This window comes from Camponotus vicinus, unplaced genomic scaffold, assembly GCF_025532165.1.
Source record: "Camponotus vicinus isolate PSW18456_S1 unplaced genomic scaffold, iyCamVici1.0 SCAF_11, whole genome shotgun sequence".
In the NCBI taxonomy this organism is placed as follows: domain Eukaryota; kingdom Metazoa; phylum Arthropoda; class Insecta; order Hymenoptera; family Formicidae; genus Camponotus; species Camponotus vicinus.
This window is the reverse complement of record NW_028141947.1, coordinates 2,214,047-2,231,817: the sequence shown is the minus strand read 5'-3', so window position 1 is coordinate 2,231,817 and position 17,771 is coordinate 2,214,047. Positions and strand designations below refer to the sequence as shown.

Below are 17,771 nucleotides of genomic sequence, written 5' to 3'. Positions count from 1 at the left end.
GCAAATTTATTTGTGTGCATTAGTGCGTGCATGAGTGTTTAAATATTCGCACGAATGCGCGCGAGCGTATATATGTTACATTTCTTTAAATATATGTAAAAAGAAGTATAGAGAAATATACATATAGATGTATAAGAAAATTGTGCCATGTGATTTATTATAAAGTGTAAATCAAATATATATAAATATTACAAAGATCATAAGTTTCAAACAATTAGTAATGTATATTTAAAATGTCAATAATACATATTAAATTTATAACAACAATTTATTATATATATATATATATATATATATATATATATACATATATATATATATATATATATATATATATATATATATATATATATATATATATATACATATATATATGAAATTGTTATTATATATGTAAATAATAAAGAAATGTAATATGTTTTATAAATTTTTAATTTTAGTTGTTATTTAAATATTAATATGTATTATTATACCTATATGTATAATAAAAATTTGATTCAAGGTAATAAAATTCATAAATATTAACAAATAAAGTTACAAATAGAACAAATCAAATACAATTTAAATTAGATAATACATTTTTAGTACATTAATAATAAAATATCGCAGATACATTCTCATTTAATATTATTAGAATTATTAATATAATATAACGTAATTTAATTATAATTATATATTTTTTATAATTATAAACATAATTAATACTTTGCATTACTTCATGTTAATAAAGAAATAAAAACATCGATGAATTGCAGGCCAAAAAGTGCCCTTGTAAATGCACATGCATTGAATTATATATTATTAATGCACATAAACATAAATAATAAATCGATAACAAATCTATAAATCTTTAAAAAGCTATTTATAAGAAAGATATATAGATGTATTCGCGTCATAATTGTTACTCTCATTAAACGAATATTCGATACTATACAAAATTCTTAAAGTAATTCTGTTGACTTTTGATTTCGAAAAAGCGTATTTGTATCTTGCTTTGAATAATTAAAATATCTTGCATCATACATCTGAACTCTTCGGTAATTCTATTTAATTCGCTTGTCTAAAACAGATTATATTGATATTAATTATTGGTAATTAGCAAATAATCAATCATCATTAAATATTGTATTAAATATAATCTCGTGTATATATATATATATATATATATATATATATATATATGTATATATATGTATCCTAAACATTTTATTTATAATAACAATCTTAAATATAATTGGAATAAATAATAATAATATATTATAAAAATTACATTTTTTTTCTCAGAATCAAAATTTCAGTTATCTCGAAAAAAACGGTTTTATAAGTTTGTAAACATTTTAAATCATTAATGTCGAAAAATATTTAAATTTATTTAAATATTTATTTAACTTAGAGATATTTAAACAACTCAAAGCTATAAACTCTCTTTGTAAAATTTATAGAAATCCGTTTTTATTAAGATCACTGAAATTTCCAAGTAAAGAAATTTTTTTTCCTTTTTTGCTTTCGCTTGCACGTAAACTCTTTTTCACCCTCTCATTATAATATTTCAAAAACAGTATACTTTCGTAAATTACAAATAAAAATATGTTTATTTTATAAAAGAAATTAGATGACATTAATTTTTGCTTGTCGCTTTGAGATACTGTGATATTAATATATTCTATATGAAAACAAAAAAATCAACGATTAATAAGTATATATTGATTAATGATATTCATTAATGGTATTCATAAAATTTACCTTTACTTTTATATCTCTCTTTTCCGTATTTGCAATCCATATCTTCCTATATTCATTTAATTCAACTTTAGTTGCATCAATAAGTTTATCTGTTAGGAAATCGTTTATCTAAAACAGATTATTGTGATATTGAACAACGATATTTAATAATAAATTTATGTTGCATCATGGTTATTTATTTTACATATATATAAGCATATACAATCTTTACCTTTTCGAGTTGTTTCGTAGAATACACATGATTAATAATTATAGTAAATGTTGCATATTTGCTGACTTGTCTATAACAGTAAAATAATAACTTTATTAATATATACATAAACTATTGAATGATAGATATATATTTACGGAGAAAGCTGTATTACCTGGGTCTTATATTCTTAAGTTTTTCTAACATGAAGTCGAGTACTACAGGATTCCTCGCGTGTCTCGCGATAGCAAAAAGAAAATAGTTAATATAATCGTGATCGGAAAAATCTTTTAAAAACTTAATCGATGTTGCACTATTATTTTCTATTAGATTTAAATAGTCTTTGATAAAATGTGGATCCTCAGAGCAAGCCAGATATTTTAAAAATTTAGTTTTAAATTTTTCTTTTCCCAAATAATATACTCCCCACCAAGGAGAATCTTCATCGCTAAGAGAATAGGACAACGTTTTTAAACCTTGACAGTATGTCCATTCTTTCCACCATGGCAAGAGTCTACGGAAAATTTGACAAGAAAATTTCTGTTATAAAAGTTTTGCACATATTAATCTTATATTTTCATAAAATAATTTATTAAACATTGCACATAAATCTACAAGACAATTAAACTAAAATAATTAAACTAAATATGTAAGAAAAATTACGTATTTTCTTCAGGATCTGCGAGATGTCGTCTTAAATTACGACCTGCTCTTTCTTTGCATATGGGTTCATCAAGAGAACATGCCCAGTTTGCAATCTCCATTCTTAAACTTTTTTTTTTAAGATCGTCTTCATTAGAAACCTCATCGTATCCAAGTTCGTTTCGAAGCAACTCTTGTAATAAATTCCGTATTATCACCTAAAAATATATATATATTGTTATTTGATACAAATTTTATATTTTTCGATACTTGCGTTGTATTTTTACCATATAGAAAGATATCGTGTCAAACTGTATTTTACATAGTTTTATGTAGTTAGAATGTTCTGTCTTGTGGTAAATAGCTCTGAATTTCTTTTTCTAAATATATCTGTTATATAGGTATACTTATACATATATTTACACATAGATCTGTCTTATGTGCACATTCACACATGCTTAATACATATCCATATCACATAACATACATATAAACATAGAAAAGTGCATACATGCATATATCTTATATGTATACATAATGTATAATATAACATATGTATAATATAATTTAATAACTTTTTGACTGTTTGTATATTATACACACAGATAACTAATACATGTTTCCTACTAATTTTCTCTTTCAAAATTAATGATATTTAAATCATTTTAATCATTAAGAACATTGGGCAGTGATTAAAAATGGTAGCAATTTTTAAATTTGTCTTTCTTTCTCTTCAACTTTTGATAATTAGTGCATATTGTATTTGAATATTAATTTATAAAGATATTTATGTACTTTTTATTTAGAATATACATATATAAAAAATATCAAATTTTTTTTAGCTACATGTATTTTATTGTATGTATCTTTTTGGAAACATTTAGTTATGATAATTATTGTTATAAAAGTACATAATTTATTAATATATGTAACAAGTACGTTTTAAGTACGTTTAAAACGTTTTAGTACAATATATTTAACATCATTATTGGCGATTTATAATATTTACCTTGATGTTTTCAAAATTTGTTTCCGAAAATAGAAAGATATTGGACAGATATTCTAAGGCTTTGAACATAGGATACCATGCCACGTAGTCTGTTTCTCGTGATAGATATTTCGTAATATTCCAGAATACAGTGGAATTAAGTTGGTCTGTTATTATTAAGTGGAAAGCGTCATCGATAATTTGGGCACGATTAAGAACATGTATTTTTATATAATTTTCAGAATTTAGATAACTTGCAATTCTTCGCCAGTTCTCGATATCGTAATTGACTCGATAATATCCTAAAATAAATAATCCCAAAAATAAATAAATTGTATATACTGTGTGTGTGTGCGTGCGTGCGTGTGTGTGTGTGTGTGTGTGTGTGTGTGTATATATATATATATATATGTACATATATGTACATAATTCTTTCAAAGGGTTTATCAATACAAGCATCTGTTTATATTTTTGTACTTATACTTTTGTACATTAACATAGATAAAAAATGCGTCATAAATTGAGCATCAATAGAGATACAAATTGTATAATATTATGTATAAAATTATTTTGTACTAAAATTGAATATTTCTAATAATTGTATGTATGTATGTATGTATATATGTATAATGTATAATAAATGTAATGTATATAATACATAATATAATGAATAATAAAATTTTTAATAATGTAAACTTTTTCTCTCCAGTGTGTATATATGATAAACACTATAAAATGTAATAAATTAATTGAAAACTTACCAGTTTGTTGTATATTAAATATTATCCAGCCATCATTTTTAAAATGAAAAGTAAATTCAGGGGACAGTAAATGGTACAATATAATATTACTTAAAGGATCAATAAAATTGTGATATGTCTGCGTAGTATACGATATAGGTATGTAATCCTCCATCGACTTATTTAAATTTATATTTTGTATCGATGCTTTTATCCGTTCAATAGGATAATTATAATCTCGTACTATTTTTACTACAGGACAATATTTTTGTTTTGTTGGAGACTTAATTAGCCGCCTTATAAGAAGTAAATCGTCTGTAGACATTTGAATGGACAAAAAGCTCCTCATAACTTCATCAAAATAGTCGAAAGTTGATTTGCTAAAGTTATAAAATTTGTGCAAAATTTATTAATGTGTCAATGAAAGGTATTATAAGCATATATGTATAATTACCACAATATAAAATTGTTACGTTAATTATATTTTATATATAATTTAATCAAATATATAATTAATTACATAATTATTCATATGATTTATAGTTTTTATATAAATATTTGATGCTACAGTTTAAATTATAATTTAGAAGGAATGGCTAAACTTAATTACTTTTAAAAGATAAGTATATATATAAATTGAAAATATATCTTGAATAAATTAATGACATTGAAGGCAAAAAGTCTGTGAATGGTAATAATAAAATATAAAGATAATAAAGTATGAAAGAAACGATGTAAGTTTAAAGAAAAATGAAATAAATTTAATTTAAATAAAAATAGTAATTATAGTAGTATAGTGCATTACTTACATGTTCTTTATACGAGTATATATGCGGATACTGTGCCAAAATATCTCTTCAGTAATTATGTGTTGTAATATACGCAATACATTTAATACTATAATTATATAATTTACATCAGAATATGAATAAAATAATAATTATGGTAAAAAAAAATTAATAATTATGGTAAAAAGTGCATAAAAAGTTACACATCATCGATTTTATCATCGTTTGAATATGTCATAGAGGAAGTTGTCCTGAGTAATTCCGCGCAAAAAAATAAATGAGAGCCTTCGGCTCCCCCTCTTGCAACCACTCCGCCGGTAGGCAAGGTGGACCTCGCTTTACAACTTACAGCATATATCCATTGTGATTGAACTCCTCGCAATGCGTCTCCTACCGGCGGGGTGGTTGCGGGAGGGGGGCTGAAGGCCCCCCTTGCACCCCCCGCGCGCGCGCGCGCGCGGGTGTGTGTGTGTATGTGTGTGTACACATACATTTGTGATATTTTTTAATTGTATTAAATGTATTTAAAATAATTATTTTTTGATATAACAGCTAAGTTATTGTATATTTCTATTATAATCCATGTACTTGCTAATGAACATATATTATTGATAAATATGTATTTATTCAGCATTATTATTGTTAATGGGATACAAATCTTTTGCAGAACGGTGATCTTGATAACATATGGAGGTCTGTTATTGTACATGGTGTCCGAAAATTATGTGAAGTTCTTAAAATTTCATTTGTTTATAACTTTTTAATAAACAACGAGCGACGGCTAAAATCTTTTGCATGTTACTCAGGACAGTGACCTTGATAACATATGTCAAGGTGAAGCTCATCGGAGGTGAGTCTCCTAATATCAACCTTTACCTAATTTTATATATAACAGCTTTATTATGTATGTATATATGTATGCATGTATAATGAAGCTATTATATACAGGGTTTGCCAAAAGTGTGGAAACCCCTTAATATTTCGAAAAATACGCATTTAAAAAAAAAATGTTTCATACAAAAGTTATAGAGTTTTATGTGGCGCATTACACAGCAACATTATTATGACCTCGAATAGCGTTGTCAAGGTTATGTGAAGGTCACCTCCAACTTTTTAAATGGGACACCCTATATGCTTTTGCATATTCTTGTAGCTTATCTCGAGAGCTTGCCAAAACACTATAATTAAGTTAGTTTTCATTAAGTACTTTCCGAGTTATGAGGCTTGAAATCATTTCTTAATTTTATATAAACCATAAAATATCTAGTAAAATATTCATTTTTCGATTATCTTACCTTAATACTTTTATGTACAAAATAATGAGAGGAATCAATTGGTGTAAAGAAAACACAAAATTGTTTCGAAAAAAAAAATGTAATTGTTAATTGCAAATTACATTTTTTTTTTCGAAACAACTATGTTTTTTCTTTACACCAATTGATTCCTCTCATTATTTTGTACATAAAAGTATTAAGGTAAGATTATCGAAAAATGAATATTTTACTAGATATTTTATGGTTTATGTAAAATTAAGAAATGATTTCAAGCCTCATAACTCGGAAAGTACTTAATGAAAACTAACTATATTATAGTGTTATGGAAAGCTCTCGAGATAAGCTACAAGAATATGCAAAAGCATATAGGGTGTCCCATTTAAAAAGTTGGAGGTAACCTTCACATAACCTTGACAACGCTATTCGAGGTCATAATAATGTTGCTATGTAATGCGCCACATAAAACCCTATAACTTTTGTATGTGAAACATTTTTTTTTAAATGCGTATTTTTCGAAATATTAAGGGGTTTCCACACTTTTGGCAAACCCTGTATGAAGCTATTATGTATAAAATTAAAGTTTTTATTATTCCGTCTATTTTTTAAGCATTTATATTGAAAAATTTACGCATAATCAATTTTTAATTATATTATCATACCTTTAATGTAACGGAAATTTTCAACAGAACTGTTGAATGTACTGAACTGTGTGTTATAAAGTGATGTATTATATTCAGTATCGAAATGAAGGGATTCGTGTTGAAATTGTACCACAAACAAGTCTATTATCCGGATATTTGGAAGAGCCTATAGAAAATAGTTTTAATATATTTACTTACAAGGGAAGTTCGGCAAGTCGAAAATTCAAAAAAATCTGAAACTTGGCATAATTTTAGAATAATATATCCTAATAACGAAACCATTTCTTGTTGGTTCTAAAAAACGGGTTTAGGGGTATAACCAACCGCTAGAAAATCGATTTTTGCGTTCCGAAGCGAATATCATCGAAACGAATAGAAATATAAAAGATTTCTATGTTCAAACAAATGTTTTATGGCTTTGAATGTACTTTACAATTGCGTACTTGGATTTTTTAAAAATGATAAAATTTTTCAAAATACCCCCACCACTCAATATTTTTTATATTTTAAAAACATTTTTAAATTATATATATTTTGAAGCTTATGTGTTACGCCAAATTCAACCATGAATATTACAGTTATGTTGCGGAAATTAGTTCTTGAGAAATAAAATAAAGATATAATTTAAAAATGTTTTCAAAATATAAAAAATATTGAGTGGTGGGGGTATTTTGAAAAATTTTATCATTTAAAAAAATCCAAGTACGCAATTGTAAAGTACATTTAAAGCCATAAAACATTTGTTTGAACATAGAAATCTTTTATATTTCTATTCGTTTCGATGATATTCGCTTCGGAACACAAAATCTATTTTCTAGCGGTTGGTTATACCCCTAAACCCGTTTTTTAGCACCAACAAAAAATGGTTTCGTTATTAGGATATATTACTCTAAAATTATGCCAAGTTTCAGATTTTTTTAAATTTTCGACTTGCCGAACTTTCCTTGTTAGTTAATATTAGATTTAATACACATTAGCAATATACACTAGGGCTGCTGCTTTCTACGTCTACATAAAAAAAATTTATTATTTCTTTCTCTCTCTCCCCCCACTCTCTCTCTCTCTCTCTTTCCCTTTTTCTTTCTCTCTCTCTCTCTCTCTGTCTCTCTTTCTGTCTCTCTCTTAAAATATAGAATAAATAATTCAAAAATAATGTTAATAATAACAAAAATGGTTACACAATATAACTTTTAAATTAAATACTTCTAGAATTATTTATAATATATCATATAGCAAAATTATCTTATTACACAATTTCCATATGTATACATGCTTAACTTTATAATAACTTTATATGTATATAATTTATACAATCTGAATGATAATTTCTCTTTTATTTTAATAATTTTAATAATTTAAAAATGCCGGACAAATGTAACATAGTGACTTTAGCAAATAAAAGAAACATAAAAATGTAAAAATATTTTAAAAGAAACATAAGCAAATAAAAGAAACATAAAAATGTAAGAATATTTTAAATTATTTTATCTACGCATGTGTTACTGATTTACTTGAAAAAATTATCATTTTTCTTTGTAAATATAGAATATTCGCGTAATATTCTGTAATTTTTCGTAAAAAAAATTATACGTTATTATAAGGCTAAAATTATAAAGAGCTTTTACAATATATATGTATATATATCTTTATGTTTAACGCAAACCTTGCTCACTTGGAAACAATATGATATATGTATACATATGTATATCTATCATATTGCTTGCTAGTGAGCAAGTTTTGCGCTAAAAAATGCTTAAAATAACCTGATTGATGGCATATAATTCAAGAAATGCGACAATAGCCTCATTTGACAAAGAGGATAACGGCCAAAGTGGATTTTCATAATAAAAACATTCCTGTACTGCTTTATGGGCTATAAAGCGGGCAACTTTGATTTTACTCGCAACAGAATCTACATTGTCATTGTAGATAATATCTGTTTCTCTGAAAATTAAAAAAAAATGTTTTATATAATGCTTATTTCTGTTGTACAATTGTATAAAAATATTGTATTTGCAAATTTATAATTAAACGATTCTATAAATTAACATATTAATTATATATTAATGTTTTATTTATATCTGCTCATTATAAAATAATGCAATATATTGCAAGCGAGTACCACATGATATATATATATATATATATATATATATATATATATATACAGGGTGGGCCATTTTAATGTCCCACTCCAAATATCTCTTTTCCTACGCCTTTTACAAAAAAATGTTTCGTACAAAAGATGTATGGTTTCAAGGAGGACATAAGATGGTGTCATTAATTTGATCTTGAATAGTTACTTGGAGGTCACGTGAAGGTCACCTTCAATTTCTTAAATGGAACCGCTTACTTTTTATTGCATATTCTTACAGCTCGAGAGCTTTTCAAAACACTATAATTAAGTTAGTTTCCATTAAGTACTTTCCGAGTTATGAGGCTTGAAATCATTTCTTAATTTTACATAAACCATAAAATATCTAGTAAAATATTCATTTTTCGATTATCTTACCTTAATACTTTTATGTACAAAATAATGAGAGGAATCAATTGGTATAAAGAAAACACATAATTGTTTCGAAGAAAAAATATGTAATTTGCAATTAACCATTACATATTTTTTCTTAAAAATAACTATGTGTTTTCTTTACACCAATTGATTCCTCTCATTATTTTGTACATAAAAGTATTAAGGTAAGATAATCGAAAAAAGAATATTTTACAAGATATTTTACGGTTTATGTAAATTTAAGAAATGATTTCAAGCCTCATAACTCGGAAAATACTTAATGAAAACTAACTTAATTATAGTGTTTTGGAAAACTCTCGATATGGGCTGCAAAAATATGCAATAAAAAGTAGGCAGTTCCATTTAAAAAATTGAAGGTGACCTTCACGTAGCCTGCAAGTAACTATTCAAGGTCAAATTAATGACACCGTCTTATGTCCCCCTTGAAATCATACAACTTTTGTGCGAAACATTTTTTTGTAAAGGGCATACGAAAAGAGATATTTGAGATGGGACATTAAAATGGCCCACCCTGTATATACACTACCGCTCAAAAGTATTTGCCCACCTAAGATACTTGTGCTCTAATGGCTAGGAATAAATAAAACAATGTAATAATCTTATGAAAAGTATTCATATATAATAAACTAAAATTGCAAGAACAAATTGTACACTTAACTTAACTTATACATTTAACAAAACACTTATACATTAAACTTTTGATTCATCTATATGCCCGCCTTTATTTTTGATTACGGCTTCACAAAGTCTTGGCAATCTTCTTATTAATTTTTCTAGCGTTTCTCTGGATATTTGCTGCCACTCTTCTTGTAGAATTCTCCACAAGTCCTCTCGGGATGTAGGACAAGATTTTCGCACCTGTCTATCCAGTTCATCCCACAATAACTCGATCGGATTAAGATCAGGTGATTGCGGGGGCCATTCCATAACTTTTAAAACGTGTTGCCTTTTCAAATGTTCTAAAAATGTTTTACACAGTTTTGATGTGTGTTTGGGGTCATTATCATGTTGAAAAATAAAGTTTGTTCCAATTAACCGAGTGCCAGAAGGAACAACATTTTCTTCTATGATCTTTTTGTATCCTTCTTTTCGGAGAATTCCCTCTATTTTAATCAAGTCACCCACTGCAGATCCACTAAAACATCCCCATACCATGACAGAACCTCCACCGTGTTTGACAGAAGCCACTGTGCAGCCGTCAGCTACCCTCTCATTAGAATATCGGCGAACGAAGACACGTCTCTTAGTCCCAAAAATTTCAAATTTGGATTCATCACTCCAAAGAACCTTGTTCCAGTCTTCAATTGTCCAATCTTTGTGTTGTTGAGCCCAATTAAGTCTTTTCTTCTTATTTGCAGTTTTCAATAGCGGTTTTGATACGGCTAAACATCCTTTAAGGCCTGCATCTAAAAGTCGTCTTTTTACAGTGGATAAACTAATAGGTTTATTGCGGCTCTCATTGATTTGTGCTGTTATTTCAGGAGCGGTAAGGCGTCTATTACGTTTGCTTTTTATTATAATATTTAAATCATCCCTTGAATTCGTTATTCTTGGTCTGCCTTGGCGAGGATTATTGGTAACTTTGCCTTGAGTAGTGAATTTCTTCACATTGTAGTCAACAGTTCGCCTTGATATCTTCAAATCTTTTGCGATTTGACGATTGCTTTTTCCAGCCATATGAAGCCCGATAATAATACCTCTCGTCTCTACCGATAATTCCTTTGTTTTGCCCATTTTGATAAATTGAGGGAAAAAAAGTCTTTATAAAAAGAGAGTATTTTAGACAGTTATGATTTTTAGTCAAGTGAGCAGATAACTAAAGCAAAGTTGTATTATACGTCTTACTTCTGTATGCCAAGCTACCAAATAAAAGAAGATCGAAATAATCAAGTGCCTGTCGCGGGTAAAACATAAGTACATTAATTCCAAGAAATGAATCATAGGCGCTATCTTTAGTTTCGTGATTAATTATCGGTAAATATCAAATCTTATTCAACATAATAGCTATCGATAAGGATGTTATATATGTACATAAACAATAAATATTGATAAAGTCACAATAGAGACTTTTGTTTTAAAATTTTCGATAAAATTTACAGTGGGCAAATACTTTTGAGCGGTAGTGTATACATATATAAATTTTTTAAATTTTCATCGATAAAAAATATAAAAATATTAATATAATAGTTATATAATAGTTATTAATATAATAGTTATATAATAGCTATATTTATACCTTAGTATAATTATTTAATTTACAATTTTATATTTTTAATTTGTAATTTTCAATTTTATGATTATAAAATATATATATTTTAATATTATTTTTCGTAAGTTGATATGCAGTGAAAATATATTAGGATGTCCAGAAAGTTATTGTGGTTTGTAACTTTCAAGTTCAAATACGCATATTTTAGCTCAAAGTGAATTTTAAAATCGAAATAAGAACCATTCAAATCTACACATTTTTGCGAGAAACAATATTTATTTATTCCTGTAGCATAAAATGTCAGACTTCTAGAAGCGACGAACTCTTTGAAAGCGTTTATGGCAGTGGCTTCATTGTTAAAGATTTTCCCTGTAAGAAATTTTCGAAATATTTAAAAAAGTAGTAGTCAATTGGCGAATATGGTGCATGAGGCAGAGTTTCATAGCCCAATTGATTTAATTTCTGCAGCGTTAGTTGTGCAGCGTGTAGTCGAGCATTGTCGTGTAGAACAATTGGAACTTTTCTGTTGACCAACACCGAACGCAAACGTGTCAGTTCCTGATGCATTTTGCCAATTTTTTGACAGTACTTCTCTGCCGTGATAATTTCGCCTGAATTTAAAAAGCTGTAGTGGATTGTCCCGGCTGACGACTACCAAATAGTCACCATAATCTTCTTTTAATGCAATTTTGGTTTCGGAAAGTGTTTTGGCGCTTCATCATGGTGTAACCATTGTGCAGAACATCGACGATTGTCGTACAAGATCCATTTTTCATCGCACGTTATAATGCGATCAAGAAACGGATCCTTTTGTTTGCGCAAAATCAAAGTGATGATTCTTTTGATTTTCGCTTAATTGATGTGGCATCTATTTGTCGAGCTTCTTTGTTTTTCAATTCGTTCCAGATGATCAAGAACAGCTGACTTGCTTACGCCAAGTTTTTTCGCCAGCTCTCGAACCGTTGTGTGTGGATGTTTGAATTAACAAGTGGTCAATAATTGCAGTCGCTTTTTATTTTCAAGAGAATCATCTCCACTGGAATTTTCGGAACCACCATTACACCGTACGTTTGTTAGCGGTTTCTGAGCCAAATGCATTGTTAATATTGCGAGCTTTAAGCTGCTTTACAACTCATTTTGAATTCATATAAGAAAATTGCCCGAATTTTTCATCTTAATCCAATAGTGTTTAAATAAAAAACACAAACCAATGTCAAACGACAATTATTTTTAATAAAATGTAGAGGTTTATATTAATAAAGTTTGCTCTTTTAAAATGATATAACATAGACACAAAACATAGATAACTTTAGGAAAAAAAAGCGCCAAATCTTAAACAACAAAAACCACAATAACTTTCTGGACAAATAATAAACTAGACTAATAATAAGTGTTTAGATATGTTTCTCTCATTGTCCCATATAATTTTACTTATTTTTTTAAATATATTCAAATAATATTTTGAAAATAGAGAAAAGATATGTAAATAATTTTAGTTACCCCAAGACTTGTTATCCTCTTTTTATTTTCGAAATATATTAATTTTTTATAATTATATAGTTACCTATAAAGAACAAGGCCCAGATTTATGATGCTTTCGTTTTGAAAATCCGGAAATGCAACATGATTTATTTGCCAAATTTTATTCAGGCGTTTCCATTTATCAAACAAGTACGATGTTATATTTTCAGCAAATTTATGTGCAAATTCGCAGTGCATTCTACACCACATATTAACTCCGATACTTGCATTTGTACCAGGTATGAGAAATAAATTAGTCCGGTTAGTCAGAAATACAAAATAATTAGGTTTCACAAGCGTATTAAAATGTGTCTTCGTCGTGTTTTTATCATTCATTTCTATTTTTTGTATCGGTACATTTGATAAAACTGTATAGTTTTGATAATGTTCTACAGTAATGTTATAGATGGGCTTATAAGGCAAGATGGTTCTTGAAAATTTGGGCAAAGACGGAATCATGTGTTGGATTCCAATATCAACATACGCAGCCAACCTATCACATTTAGAAATATAAATTAACGATAATAAAAGATACTGCAAAAACCCCTGCAAAAGTGGTTTCAATGAAATTGTCTAAAAGTTGCATATATTTTAGTTGCACGGGATTCATAAAATGTTTATTTTAAAATATACAGGTACAAAATAAATATTTAATAATTAATATTTTAGTATCAAAATTTTTTGATGCGTCTAATAAAATTAAAATAAATTTGAATACAAAACAATATTAGAATAATAACTTTTTTTAATTGATATATTATCAACGATTCTGTACATAATTTTATACAAGTGAAAGAAACTGCCCATTTTAGTGATAGCTTATTAAATAAAACACATATATATGTTTTAGTTATTAGCGAAAATAGCATTGTTTCTAAATAATTTGGGAGTGTGTAGGTGCACGTTTAAATACAAGTACATGAAACAGCATGATTATAGCTAATATATTTAATTTTATATACAGAGTCTTTATGAAAGTTATGAATGTTCATGATCTAATAAAATTTTGATAATTACTTTTATGGACTATAAGGATAAAAAGAATTCATATAAACATATGTCTGGAAATGTTTTCCTTCTGAATTATAAGCTTTTTTAAATATTAGAAATAAATTTCCTAAAGTTTGATATTGTCAAAGTAAACAATGTAAAACTTAAATGTTTGTCCACAATTTCAAATTTCAAATAAGCAAGTTCTATAAAAATATAAATCCTTCAAAATCATATTTATATTTTGAAAACAATTCGAAACTCTATCAGAATATTTGATTTAGTCCAAGTGTTGACGATAAAATGCTATGTAAGTCGCGTATTATAGTTGATTACTTTAATTAAATTGATTTTTATCTGTAGTTTACAATTATTTTAATAATAATGATAATAATAATAAATTGCAAAATTTGTCATTAAGATCTTAAAAAACATATAATTAGGAATGAAAACTTTTCACATACGCACTTGTCTCTCTTTAGAAAATAGAAATGAAAATAGAAATAGAATTTTTAAATAGAAATAGAATGCTGTACCAGGATTTGATCATAAACGTGAAAATATTATACATTTAACATTTTAACACTTACTTACCATTGTCGTTCATCTCTTTTATAAAAGTTTTTTAGGCCTGTATCTTCAGTTATATTATAAACTAATTTTATGATATAATACCCCGGCAATAGATCACTCGCGAATATATATTCGACAATGTTCATCTCATTATCATACAAAGATTGTACCGGTTTATAAATGATCGTTTTTTCATTTATAGAATTTGTAGGATAATATCGTGGATAATAAAACACAGTTATACCGATATCTTTTGCGTGTAAATACAATATTATGCTTGATATTGGACGTATAATCTCTATACGTATACTGCAGTTGCTGACAAGAATATTTTTTTCGATATGTGTAATGATGATATCATATTGTTGCCGTAATACATAATTCAAGTGGTTGTTTAACTTTTCTTGAGATATTTGAATTAGCGGATCATCGGTTAAAAAAGCCATCGCGACGATGATTTTTAAACTGCTACTTAACAATAGTTTTAAAAACATGATACTACTTTTATCTCAGATATCTGTAAAAGTATATTTTTGTTAGAAAGTACAAACTGACAAATTAAACACGGCACTGTCTCTACCATGATTTAATGGAAAAGAAGAAATTAAGACAAATATATAGAAATAAACTTAATTTTGAATGACTTACTCTGTATATTCAGATATACAACAAATTCTATGCAAGTGTATGTTTATAATAATTAGCTGCAATAAATCAATGTTTTATCCACTATCATTGTAACATGAAAAATATATATGCGCACTTTTGATTTCTTATTATTTCGAGAAACTTCCAAAGACACTCGGCGATATTACAATAAATGTAAACACAACTCCTGAAGTCGTCAACAGACACTTCGATCGAGAACCGGTATGTAACAGCAAAGCACAGTGCCGTTTTTCCCACTCCAAATGCGTGTTAGCGACCGAGCGCTGTAAGAAGCAAGCCCGTCTATGTCGCGCCGGTCTAAAGCATAAGAGGCCACTGTAGAATACAAAAATATCTATAAATATATATATATATATCGAATTTTTTTATAAATAGCTATTATTTATTAGATTTTTGTTCACGAGTTTTTTCAAATTTATTTGGTGGATTTTTGAATAAAATAACAGAAAATCCTTCAAATCGATCAAATTAACAATCGTGTCCTTTTTATTAACGAAGCAGATTTTTAAATTTAAATTGAGAAATTTGTTTTTTATATGTAATGTGGAATAGAAATTTGTTTTTTACATATAATGTGGAATAGAAATATTATAGAGATACCGTAGGCCAAGAATTGCGCTAATAATTTATTATAAATTAAACATTAATTTATTATAAATTAAACATAGTACATTAATAAAACACATTTATAAAGAATAATTTTTATAGCATTTAAAATATTAAGAACATACATTGATATAACGCATTAATTTGTTAATATTTATATTCAAACATAATTAAATATTAATTATATGTATAGTATTTTATAAATATTTTATAATATTAATTATATATATATATATATATATATATATATATATATATAGGTTTATTATGTATAACATTAATAATAATTTTATATTAAATTATAATGTGTATTATATTATTATCCATTACATTCAATCTTATCCACTATATTAAATATATTACATATTAATATACATATATTAATTTATGTGTGTTAATTAATAGTGTAATATTAAGTAGTATTTAATGCATTATATTAATACATATATATTTATATACATTATTATATACATATTTAATACATATATTTATATATATTGTTACGCCCGGGGCGAGGACTTCAAGATATATCGAAGCGCGAATTAGCGGACTACCGGCACTTGCGGATCGCGAGTAATAACAAACAATTTTTAGAGAACACAGGAACTTTAATGCGAAACACAGAACACATACGAACAACAGATTAATAACACAACGGATTAATAATGGCTCGTATATAAAACACGTCCGGACAGCTTAACAGCTATCTTCCGACTCAGCTGAACATTATTGTTTGTAAACATTCTTCTTGGTTACAGGATCCGGACAACGGCAGGGCCGTAACAACTCGGGCGTGTAACAATATTATTAATGTAATAATAAACTTAAGAGACATTAAAATAAATAAATAAATATAAGAAAGCAATTTTATAGGTATGGAGTTACTATATTAATGATTTAGCATTCAGCAAATAAGCTTGTTTTTATAATATTAACAAAATATTAATTAACCTACGTATTGAAAAATAACTTTCTCTCATTTGCGTAATTAATAGTACGAGTTAAATATCTCAAATTTGTAGAGCGATAAGAAAATCTGTAATCATGCATGAAGTATTCTTATAATACAAACACATCGAGTATCATTAATGCAGGACAATTAAAACCCTACTCAGTATAATTAAAGAAATTAAAACACATTTTATTTTGTATATTACTCAGGGACATGATGTTGACAACATATGTATGTCAAGATCAAAATCAGTAGTGGGGAAGTAAAGATGAATATTTATCAGAATTATTAATAAAATTATACCAGCAAAAAATTCTAATTAGAAGCAATAAATATCAATAATTCCCAGTAAATTTAAATATTAAACGGAAAAGTTACATAACTTTTCAGCACGATTGTGACCGTGACGAAATAAGACTTCCGTCTATTATATTATCTCGTTATCTGTGCTGAATACAGATAACTCTTATGACAGTCTGCTGCGTAGGTGGACTTCGATAAAGGAGGAGGTGAGATGATGCAAAGGTATGCGAAGTTATAGGTGCCAGGTCATGGGACAAAGACTGGATCAAGTTTAGTGGAACATGGATAGAGTAATACTAGATTCTTACTTTTATGTCTTCGCAGCCTATAGATCGCACATACATTTGCGACGCGTACATTTACGCCCACAAGGTAGAGCTCTTTATATGAAGAAACGCTTTCTAACTGATTT

General features: G+C 27.2%; 1 protein-coding gene across 2 annotated transcripts; it reads right to left on the bottom strand.

Moving 5' to 3' along the window:
* Nucleotides 1-442: 442 nt before the first annotated feature.
* Nucleotides 443-15,777, bottom strand: LOC145961350 (aminopeptidase N-like). Of its 2 annotated transcripts, none has more exons than XM_083081452.1 (13): nucleotides 15,478-15,777; nucleotides 14,851-15,346; nucleotides 13,310-13,759; nucleotides 8,770-8,950; nucleotides 7,025-7,172; nucleotides 5,113-5,200; nucleotides 4,325-4,683; nucleotides 3,585-3,865; nucleotides 2,597-2,793; nucleotides 2,109-2,447; nucleotides 1,955-2,024; nucleotides 1,744-1,851; nucleotides 443-1,060 (listed from the first exon to the last, which is right to left on the bottom strand). In XM_083081452.1, the coding sequence occupies exons 2-13, from the start codon at nucleotides 15,321-15,323 to the stop codon at nucleotides 929-931; spliced, it is 2,826 nt and encodes a 941-aa protein (XP_082937578.1). In that variant the 5' UTR covers nucleotides 15,324-15,346; nucleotides 15,478-15,777; the 3' UTR covers nucleotides 443-928. The 2 variants fall into 2 exon arrangements, with proteins under 2 accessions (XP_082937578.1, XP_082937579.1); XM_083081453.1 differs by lacking the exon at nucleotides 443-1,060 and adding an exon at nucleotides 1,441-1,663.
* Between the last annotated feature and the right edge of the window lie 1,994 nt (nucleotides 15,778-17,771).

Excerpts from the sequence above, each read along its gene's own strand:
- LOC145961350 (XM_083081452.1), bottom strand. The coding sequence starts at position 15,323 with ATGTTTTTAAAACTATTGTTAAGTAGCAGTTTAAAAATCATCGTCGCG. Across the intron at positions 4,684-5,112 it reads TATACTCGTATAAAGAACAT|CAAATCAACTTTCGACTATT; the intron begins GTAAGTAATGCA and ends TTATAACTTTAG. Across the intron at positions 1,852-1,954 it reads CTACGAAACAACTCGAAAAG|ATAAACGATTTCCTAACAGA; the intron begins GTAAAGATTGTA and ends AATCTGTTTTAG.